This window comes from Gasterosteus aculeatus, chromosome 13 (genome assembly GCF_964276395.1).
Source record: "Gasterosteus aculeatus chromosome 13, fGasAcu3.hap1.1, whole genome shotgun sequence".
In the NCBI taxonomy this organism is placed as follows: Eukaryota; Metazoa; Chordata; class Actinopteri; order Perciformes; family Gasterosteidae; genus Gasterosteus; species Gasterosteus aculeatus.
The window spans coordinates 11,148,188-11,159,259 of NC_135701.1; the positions used below are offsets into that span (position 1 = coordinate 11,148,188).

Genomic DNA, 11,072 nt, shown 5'->3' on the forward strand with positions numbered 1-11,072 from the left:
CTCCTCTGATGGAAAGCTGGTGAATTTACAAAGTATCTAGTAGCAACTAAAGCTCTGCAGTGAAAGTACTGAGGACGATGCAATCAAGTACAAAGTAGCATGTGAAGTAATGCATACACAAAAATGTGACTTGACTACAGTACTTTGTAACTTTCATGTGAAATAAGTAGTCAGAAAAGTAAGTAGCGGTACAGAACTATTATAATCACAACATACAAAAAGATTACAAAATGTATTTACTATACAGAAAGTACTTTTATAGACTGCTGGCAGTTTAATTCATGCAAATATAATATAATGATCACATATTTACATGACATCACTTGACGATTGTAGTTTTTTATTATGGCACGCAAAACATGAGGCCATATTCATAAGGTATGCACAAAAGAGAAAACTAGTTTTTTGGTTTGCATCAACTTTAACAGACGTTGTGGAGAGGAAGAGGAGCCACGGACCATCAAGATCCGTTCAACGACAGACAGAAAACGACACAGACGGCGGTGAAGTTCAAGGAAAGTGCAGCATAATAATAACTGAATAACTATTCAGTGCATTTCTGAAGGAAGACAACTGAACATGCCTATTAGGTTAGTTCATGTATTGTGCGGATGTTGCAGAGAGGGGCCAGAGCTCTGGTGGTGGAGCCGTGCTGCCTCGATAGAGAGGATGAGGAGTAATTTGAAAAAGTTCAGAGTCTCTCAACTTAGTGTAGTCTGGACCCCATGATGCAAATTCTTTTTAGGTCGTTGATATGTTGTTATTATTTCATAATATAAATTGATTTTCCTTAAAACATAATTTCTATATAGTTTATGTATCATGATCTTCTTATCAAATCCATAGGATTTCACGAGAATTATGCGCAACATTTCTGGACGAGCATCGCGTCAGGACCTGAAAATGTTGAGAGACCCTGCTCTAACAAAGCAAAGAGGGCACGCGATACAGAAAATTACTTTACATCACCTTGCTACATAGACAAACATGTGCCATTAGGCCCCTACATTATAGAAACGTTAGATACTCTACTGTATTTAAATCAATGCCATATTTTAGAATAAAGAATAGGCTGCTGATAGTAATTACAGATATGGTGTAGGAGGACTGGCACAGACGTAGGGGAGGAAAGACTGAAACTGGTCTTCAACAGTTTATAAACATACAATCTCATGCGCGCACACACAAACACACACACACACTTCATTTCTGTAAAAATATCTTAATTTTGATCCCTTCTTTTAGAAACAGGTTTAGATATGATCAGAATCAAATACATGCGGCATGTGAAAGAAAAATATCACAGGAAGGGAAAGATGAACTTCCCTTTCAATGACAGCGTCAGTGCTTCATTACATCTGTGAAATGTAAAAGAACTTTACTGTTGTATTGCACAATTATAGGAGAAGCAGCGCTACGTTTCAAGTGGCCTTAAGTTTGACTAAAACTAAATATAGCTGCTCAAAGACAAAATATTAACCTCAAGAACCTAAACATTTCATAGTGAACTAAATTAAACCAGTGGACCTGCTTATTTATAAAGTTAAGGACTCGCTTTTTGCTGAGGAAGAGCTTCGTTGTTCAAGACAGTTTTAGGTTTAAAGGGTCAGAAAGAGATGCCCTGTTAAACACACTTATAGTTAATCATAACTATACAGCTACATTTCTGTTTTTTGGAGGATATTCAAAGGGCTGGAAATTACATCAAATCTTATACATTAGATATCTCTGGGACATATGTACTACTATTGTCAAATGCATAGAAATACCAGCTTTGATGGCCAGTTTGTAAACTTATGTGGTAGATATTATACTTGATACGTGTTCTTTCATAAAGTACGGTGTTTGTCTGCATTTGATCATGATAATTTTTTTCATATCATTCAGGTACAGCTTGAGGCAAAATATATAAACACTAGTTGGCAAGCAAAAGTGCAAAGTTAAACAGAAATAAAGAATGACTCACGAAGACCAGCTGCGTCATGATGGGATCATGACAGTGATGTTTGGGTGGATTTGAAAGAACTGTTAGACACAAAAGCCAGTCATGCCCCGGAGGTTTAGGCACCAATAAAAAGCCGCCACTCCTTCAATTGAAGGCAAACTGTTACATCTGAACCGAGGTCACCTGACTCCAACGTCGAGGGAGGGGAGCCCGGGGCACCCAGACGGTAAGGCACCATGGAAGAAGAGTGTGCGGTCTCTGGCTCTGTCAGCTGTCCTTCATTTCTTTCACCTTCGAGATAATGTCATCGCTTCAAAGCAAGTTACTGCTGTGGCTGTTCCATGGCCACACCTAGCTTGTCGTAGATCTCCTTCAGCAGCAGGAGAGCAGTGTCCTCAGATTCCCTAGCAGGCAGGGATTAGTTAAGTAAAATGGGATACAACAAAGAGAGAAAAGTCACAAACCGCTGTGGTCCGCATGTATGCAGGACTCACCAGTAACACAGATGAGACTGGATGGCAAACAAGTACTCGTTGAAGCTCTCGATAGGTTTTTCCTGAAGTACGTAGTCAATTCGTCGTCCTCCATTCAACATCCCCACTTTAATCTCAGGCTGCTCCGTCTGCTCTGCGGACCCCGAGGACTCCGCCTCGTCGCACACTCCTGCTGCAACACAGTAACAAAATATGAAGCTTTACATGTCGGTCACAGACAACAACAAAAACATTAGCATGCAGCTATTTGTTTTGACTTAGACTTCTTGATAGAAGCAGAACATATCACATAATGGACAGGAAAGGGCGACGGTGGCGCATGGAGAAGAGAGGGTGCACCGGGAACCGCAAGGTTAGCAGTTCGAACCCCGGAACCCCGGCTGCTCCATGTCCCATGTCGAAGTCACGTGACCCCTAATTGCTCCCTGTGCTAAAATGTAAAACCATGGGTTAAAAATGCAATGTAGTCACTTTGGATAAAAGAGGCAGCTGAATGACATGTAACATGTAATAACAGGAGAGAGTCTGCCTACCTTAGATGCTGTAAGAATATACTTTAATGAAATGACAACAAAAACTGTAAAAGTTTGGTATTGTTAAGAAAACCACTGAAAATGCTTTATAAAAAAGAAAAAAAAGGTAAAACATTTTTTGATTAGCACTGAATGGATGCCAGTGAATGTATCATGGGTGTGTCAACATGTTGCCTTTGACAGGTTTTGTGTGTTTATACAGTCTATGATGGGTCCAAGTGTGAGGTTGAGTAGCTTTCAGCAACATGGGTTGGTTTTGTGATGAGTATCTGTTGGTATGTTACAAATGTATTCTTGTTTTAAGAGCGATTTAGGGATCTCAACAAAAACCTTTGCCATTCTGATGAACTGTGAACTCTGGATGCTTGTTTATCACATTTTTTAAGTATTTCCTTTGCATTTACTGCCTTGTAATTCAAAAAAAAAAAAAACACTTTCTCTCAAGTGACAATGTCCCGCGAACACTATGTACCATGTTACAATATTGTAAAGTGGTGTGTTTGGGATCTTAAACCACTACACAGCAGTGGGAGGGTGTAAAATAAAAGTCCTTGTTCGCGAGAATGCTCCCCGGGCCAGTTCCTCTAGCAGTCTGCGTTGTTATCAAAGCAGTCGAAGGACAGTAGGGCCCAAAAGCAGCATTACTCGTACGAGTTGAAGATAAGATGTGTAGCAGTAGCGGTGCAGTTAGGCACAGAAGAAGGAAGAGGGAAGAGCAGGGCAGCAGGAAGAGCCTGCAGAATTAACAATATGCTCTACATAACATTTTATCTTTGAGAGGGAGCTGATAAGACAAAGTAAACGCCATACCAGTACGTACCAGTATGTTTTTTTTAACTATAAATTCCTTCCGTATTTCAGCAGTTTTAACCATCAAATCGTTAATGAAAGTTTTTTGTTCGGCCTCTTTTGCGCTTTATTCAAACAAGTTAAATGTAACACAAGAATGTGTAACATAGGCTTGTGTTTTTAAAATTATTATAAAACATATTGCAGCCAAGTTACCACCCTGGCTTACCTTGGAAGTAACGTTTATGAAGGGCCCTGGGCCACTCCATTATTTTAGTCCAAAAATTAGCACTTTTCTCTTCTCTCTTAGCAGAAGAAGTAACTGCTGCCGAGGCTGATGTTCAAAAGACAAAATGGTAAAAGGGCAGGGAACCAGGAGCAACCGCCAGATAGAGTATAAGAGGGGGCAGCATGCAGAGAGGGGGGAGAGGAGACCGGGTTAGACACTTTGGCACACATACACCAACAAAATCACAAATGTGAATAAAAGTGTTTTTTCTACCCTGGGTTTCATGAAGGTCTCGCTCTGTTGTAGCGTTTCCTTCATCCACCGGAGGTAGTGCAGCCACCGGTATCCTGGAAAAGGACTGCCATGCCGTCCTTAACGATCCCAAAACATTGTTCTTCAAATCCATGCTCATACGGGTAAAGCTATCCTTTAGTTCTATTAGACAGAGAGACAAAGAGATCATCATTAAGTCTACGACGCAAAAGCCCTCGCGACAATATCTTTGCATAGAGACAAAGTGAAAGACAGCCATACCCAGGTGCATTCTCTTTCGGCCTTTATGGTGAGGGATCAGCATGGGCTCCAGATCCACGTCAGTTACAATCATGGGCTCTAACCGATAGGCCACGGGGTCATACTGCACAGAAATAAAGGGGACGAATTGACCGTAATAAATTAATCCAAAAAGTGGGACAATTATTCTCATGATTGTGTTGATTTATTGCTGCAGAAACATCTGGGGGAGGATGTGTGGGTGTGTGTCTGTGCAGACAGGATTGATCAATGCATGTGTGCGTGAAGTTACCTCCTGTTCTTTTTTGCAAATAAAAGCCGGTGCAGGCCGTGTGCCTGAATGATAAATTAAGATACATTAAATATGTGATTACTCACGGGATGGTAGATGTTATAAAAGCTCTTGCAGGTCGGGAAGCTGTAGTTGGGATCAATTTGTTTGAGCCCACGAACAGTCAGGAACATTCCAATAGGAGAACCAAAAGCGAAAAATGTTTGAGGGTGAAAAGCCAGCTGCGGGTAATCAATGGATACCTGTGGAGGGAGGATGGGGTTTGTTGAAACTTGTTTAAATGTTAGATGAAGAGGGATGACACAATTCCTCTGGTGCACAACCACGTTCACATTTAAACTACATGTTATGACATTAAGACAACAGTCAGGGAGTGTGACAGCAAGTAAATGGCTCGGACCATTCATGCAGGACGTGATGACCACAGACACACTGTGATATTGGGTTGCACGTGTCAATGGAATAAAGATGGTGCCTTCAATCATCTTGGCATAATGTGACTTTGCAATGGAAACCATATCGCCCATAGAATAATCACTATAATTCAAGTCTCCTTGACCTCTTCCTGAACAGACCAGACTGTATGTGAAAAGAGCCCCCAGGCACTGAGAGATCAGAGAGACCTAAGAACAAAGCCTGAGAGCATGGGGACACTACGTGAGACACACCTGTCCCTTGGCTATGCCTCCATTGGTCTGTCCAGGCAAGCAGGAGGAGGAGAGAAGCAGTAAGGTGATGCATTAAAGCTTTTCATCAACTAGTGCTCCCAAGCACAACTGCTTATGTCTGTGACCACGTATGGTACCTGTCCGATGCCGACGTCAAAGTACTCGTAGTCTACGGCACTGGTGACGGACTGCGCCCTGTGGAACTGGGACTGCTGCATTGTAAATCCTGTAGACTGGTTCCCATCAGAGTTGCTGGTCATTTGAGGTGGAGCTTGCAACCCTTCTGGCAGATGTACTGCCCCCGTCTTAAAAGCCTATCCAGATTGAAAGAAATAATAAGTAATTCAAATAATATCTGAACTGTAGCCACTTTATATAGCTACTCGCTACACCGGACCCAAGAAACTGATTTTTTTTTTAAGCATTGTAATGTTACAAAACCAGAATGCTCAGTAACGTTTCAGGCTGACCTGTGAAAGACATTTCTTCTGAACGTAGTCCAGGATTTTCTTCCGAGGTCCAAGAGGAATTCCTAAATCTTTGAGATCCCCATCTTGGCAAAGAGCCTAAAAGAAAAGATCAATAATTTTATTTTTACGTATCAAACGTAATTAAATGAAATACCACCAATGCAGGTTTTGCATATATTAAGTTTTTTTTTTTAAAGATAATCTTAAAATAGAAATAGTCTGGGATTAAGGTTACATGGAATCTTCAGAATTTCTTCTATCTGATACCACTGACTTAGTTCTTGTAATTCTAAAGCGTTAAAATAGGTTTTACAAGTGACAGACAAAAGAATTGAGTAGCCGGTAATAATAGGTACCTTGCCACAGTGGCAGGGAGGAACAAAAACGGATTTCAGACCCTGATAACAAGTTTGCATGCTCATTTATGTTTCGTTTATGTTTATTACCAGTGACTCCAGGTCTACGTTTTCAGCCTGAAGAGTATCCAGGTACTGCTGTAGGCCAAGTCTGCTCAAAGTCTGCTGCAGTGTGTCACCGTTCAGATCTAAGGGCTCCCCACAGGGCACCTAGAGCACAGCCGGGGGGAGAAATGGAAGAAAGATACACAAATGCTAGAAAATGTATCTGTACGCTGGAGATACCTTTTACTATGAATGCCAACTTACAGCCTCTTTGGCCTTTCTGGATCCATTCCTCTGATTGGTTAGCAGATCAAACAGGATAAGCGAACCTGAAAAACAAGAGTTGATAAAAGAAAAAGGTTGAATCCAGCACGTTAATGACTTGTGACTGAGTGTGGATCTTTTCTTGTGCATGTCTTACCCAAGCTGTGGCCCACTACAGAAACAGCCCCATTGAAGTCCGAGTGCCTCTTCCTAAAGAGGGTGTGGAGCATGTTGATCTCTGAGGCCACCGTGTCCACTATGGTCTGGCAGTAGGTGGGACTGTTATAGAAAAACAGGTCCAGCAGAGTGTCGTTGGTGAAATGTCTCAGCCTGCTGATGCTGGGTAGAGTTATCCTCTGGATGTCCCTGGAGTGGGGGAGGGGAGGGAAGACAGGACAAATCTTCTGCAAATACAGGAGACAAACAACGTAGTATTGTACAAAAGCAGGATGGTGTTTAGTTTGCTCTGTGTGTGTCTCTCTCTACTTACTCGTCCACACCAGTGGCGTCCCCGTGCAGAGCGCTGTGCCAGTTGACTGGGAGGAACTCCACTCGACCTATCAGGCCATCCTGCTCAGCGCGCTTATAATGAGAGGTCAGGAGGGACAGTGAAGCACTCCTGAAGTCATTTACTGGAGAGACAAGAAGGAAAAGAGTCTTACAAACACACAAATGTATAGATCCCAACACGCACACACACACATACACAACAACTTCACTTACCGCACTGTATGATGGATCTGAAGCGCAGGTCGCATGCAGGGCCGATGCCATGGACCATAAAGACAAGGTGGTCCACCTTCTCTGGTTCCCCTGAGAAAAACACACAGAAATATTCTAAACCGTGACATGTATTCTAGTGTATTTTTTACTAGTACACACACAGATACACACACACATACCATCAGGTATTTCTACAGGGATATTGTTCACTCCCCTCTTGACCGTTCCAGGACGTGTCTGCTCACTGGGGGAGGAGACCCACTCATCCTGCAATCCTATTGGCTGATACTGCATCATGAGCTGAGAGGAACATGATAATAAAAGAGAAGTTAAATCAAAAAAGAACAATGGAACTCATTTGAAATAAACTAGTCATTGTGTAACTTTGTAATTTATTTGAATATAGTGCACACAGTAATGTATTTTAAAAACCTTGGGATTGTGTAAGATGACAGTCTCTCCATTGGGAAACTCCAGTTTTCTTTTCCATTCATTCAAGGTCACTGATATCATAAAGGCCTCCTAAAAAAATGGAAGGAGGAGATGGGAAGGAATCCAAGGAAACCAGATAGGAACAACGATTGTGAGGAACAGGCCACGTTTAGGGGGAGAATAAAGTCAGAAGTTTCAGCAATGAGCAGTGTGATGGTGACGGACTACCTCCAGTCGCTTGCTGAAGTCCTCAGGATAAGGCATGAACCTGGTGTCTTTGTTTCCTTTATAGAACCAGGTACAGCGGCGTACTTCAGTGGGGCCTTGCTCCCAGTACACAGCGTAGCGCTTCCTATCCTTGACATGTACGTCATACCGCTCTCCCTCCACGGCTATCATCACCTCATCCTCCTGGTCTCCCACTGTACAGTACAGGCATGAGGGGAATGCGTAGCATTGTAAATGAACAGTAAATACATTACCTCATTCAAAACAATTACACACAACAAAGTATATAGACTTGCTTACCAGCGTGGCTGGCATTCTCTAGTTTGTCAGAGTCTTTTCTGCTGAAAGGAAGCCAGGAGGCGTTGTCATCGGCCCGTCGACAGAAGAACCAGTGAGGCTGCACTTCTTGGTAAGGGGCGGGGCCCGACTCCATGTCGATCATCTCAAAGGAGGAGGTGGAAGAAGGAGAGGCCTCGTCCACTGTCGGCGGCACCTGGAGAAAAATGAGGTTCAATCAATATGTTGTCTTCTTCTTGTCAGCAGGATTGATGACTCTGTAGCTCCTAGAATGAGTAATCGCATGAGTAAAGACGTCCGAGCGTAGTCCACGTCCTTCTTCTGAGCTCCTGTTGCGGAACTTGAGACAACGAGACAAAGAACAATTTGACAGGAAAGGATCGCCCCCTCCCCCCTTGGCCATCTGCACAAAGCCCTGTTTCATTCTTTCCCTCTCTACGTTACGGGTTGACACAACAACAAACACCCACAGAAGACAGAACTGCCACGGCAGCAATCACATTTGCAGTGAAATATGCTCATGGTAGGTGTCGGTAGAAGACTTTTAGAACCAGAGCAAACTTACACAACATCCACAGCAATGACAACACTTTATGTGAAAGTGCAGATAAAGGTTTCTGGTGAAGAGTTCATCAGAGGGAAGTCCTGTGGGAAATAACTTTGTGTGTTGGGTGGTTTTAGTACATTTAGAGTAAACTGAATGGACCAACTTTACTAAAAATAAATAATAGAATTTGAGGTTGTCAACTTATTCTTTTTCACAAGCATGTCAAGTAGGATTTCCCCCAATCTTCGATTGGTTTAATAAAACATGAGTTGGAAGCGAGTTACAATGTGTCCTATAGCTGCAGTTTGTTGCAACACGAAGCTGAAAATCTAGAGTTGCACTTTTTCCATTTGAAAAGAGTGTCTAACACAACTTGCATTCCCTTGAATCTGTACACGGTGTCACTATATTTGCCTCAGTCAGAATTTCACTGATCACAGCTCGAGCTAGTCCAGGACTGAATAGAAGAAACCACATTAAATCTACTTCAGACAACAACTAGGTCCCAAGTAACCTTCGAACCACTTGCGGATGATCTGTGAGGAATGACGATATGACTGAAAATAATCTTTAATATAGCTGATAAGATATTGACTGTGTACTGTCTGTGTACATGATGATATCAGACAGCTCAGCTTTGTTAACTACAGCACCGTAGATTCCAAAATTAGTTTTCAGACAACCGACATCATTGATTCCGTGTCAATTTCACCAATAGTTTTTGCACGATAAACATTTCTTAACCACAAGTAACCTAAACCCCAATCGTGGCGCAGAAACAGACTTAGACAGAGTTGAACGCATATGCAAACACCATCCACCTCACCTGATCCCGAGGTGTTGCCACAGACTGAGTGGGGTTGTCCAGAAGTTCTCGGGTGTTGGGGACATTTGGGGCAGCCTGGGAGAGACCCCCCTCTTCACTAGAACTGTGTGACATTAGCCCAAGACCTGACCCCTGACCCCGAACCTCTTAAGCTGGGGGCGGGGCACAGGCACACAAACACAGCACCTGTAACACAAGAAATGAGACGTTTTAAAACACCATCATAACTAATAACGTGACATAACACCTTGTTCGCCTGTCAACCTGGTAAGTGATCATTCATGTACAGTTGGGTAACAGTTAACGCGGAGTTCTTTACCCTGTCTTGGAAAAAAAAGAATGCTAACGGACGTTGCTCGTTATATTTTTGTATGTTTGTATTTAAAACAAATGACGTTGCATCCAAGAGGCCAACTTGACGTCAACATCGGTCGAGCTTCATGCTAGCTACGTTAGCCGAGTTAGGGTAAGCTAACCAGGTTTCCGTCTTCACACTCTGTTGGTGTTTCTAACGTTTTAGCACTAACGCAGTAACACACAACGGTGGACACAAAACTCACCGACTTGACACACAGCGAGCGCACAGGGCTCGTGTTTGTCTGTTAGCTCGGGGAGTCCAGCTCTGCTCGCCAAGGACAGACTCCTGTCAAACGCTCAGTGGCTTCAGGGCTTTTGGAAATATGAGCATTACGAGCCTTGGCTCCGTTAAACAACAAAATGATGACGGATAAATAAAAGTGTGAATGTGCGATGAAAGTTTTATTTGGAGCCGAGTTTTCAAAATGTGAGGATTAGACAGTGATATACGTTATATTGAAGGAATGTAACTAATACATTGACGCGCCCCGCCCGCCCCCCCCCCCCCAAAAAAAAGGACAAGTATTCCGCTTTAACACAGTAGTTGGATACATGTAAATCAAAGAGTTTACGAAAACATCATTTTTAGTGAAAAATAACCAAATCTTCCTACGCAATAATCAAATTTACCAGGAACACGTGAAGGCAACATCAGACAACACAGCACAACCAGGCCGCCGCCCCCAAATACGAAGCTGACGTCACGGATTTTTTTAATGATTTTGATTATTGTATTTATTTTGTCATGACAACACGGGAAAGTGTGTACGTATGGAATGCCGTTTTAGTCAAAATGAAATGAATGAATAAATACGTAAATACATGAAATTGAGACATTTGAAATACATCATGAAATAAATAAATGAGGCAATAAATACATAAATATTAAATACATTTAATTATTTCATGGTACTTTTATTTCATGATGCCACTTTTCATTTCCAGAGTCTTTTATTTCATAATGCCACTTTTCATTTCCAGAGTCTTTTATTTCATAATGCCGTTTTTCATTTCCAGAGACTTATTTCATAATGCCGTTTTACATTTCACCTTCTTATATGCAA

The 11,072-nt window shown here is 42.2% G+C and overlaps 1 protein-coding gene across 2 annotated transcripts; it reads right to left on the reverse strand.

Moving 5' to 3' along the window:
* Positions 1-323: 323 nt before the first annotated feature.
* ddhd2 (DDHD domain containing 2) lies at positions 324-10,422 on the reverse strand. Of its 2 annotated transcripts, none has more exons than XM_040194613.2 (18): positions 10,212-10,422; positions 9,652-9,837; positions 8,282-8,474; positions 7,982-8,175; positions 7,754-7,843; positions 7,501-7,621; positions 7,322-7,411; positions 7,089-7,230; positions 6,756-6,964; positions 6,599-6,663; positions 6,380-6,499; positions 5,934-6,029; positions 5,601-5,777; positions 4,882-5,037; positions 4,525-4,627; positions 4,264-4,425; positions 2,440-2,608; positions 324-2,349 (listed from the first exon to the last, which is right to left on the reverse strand). In XM_040194613.2, the coding sequence occupies exons 2-18, from the start codon at positions 9,763-9,765 to the stop codon at positions 2,268-2,270; spliced, it is 2,283 nt and encodes a 760-aa protein (XP_040050547.2). In that variant the 5' UTR covers positions 9,766-9,837; positions 10,212-10,422; the 3' UTR covers positions 324-2,267. The 2 variants fall into 2 exon arrangements, with proteins under 2 accessions (XP_040050547.2, XP_077942850.1); XM_078086724.1 differs by having other exon boundaries at positions 2,440-2,611.
* Between the last annotated feature and the right edge of the window lie 650 nt (positions 10,423-11,072).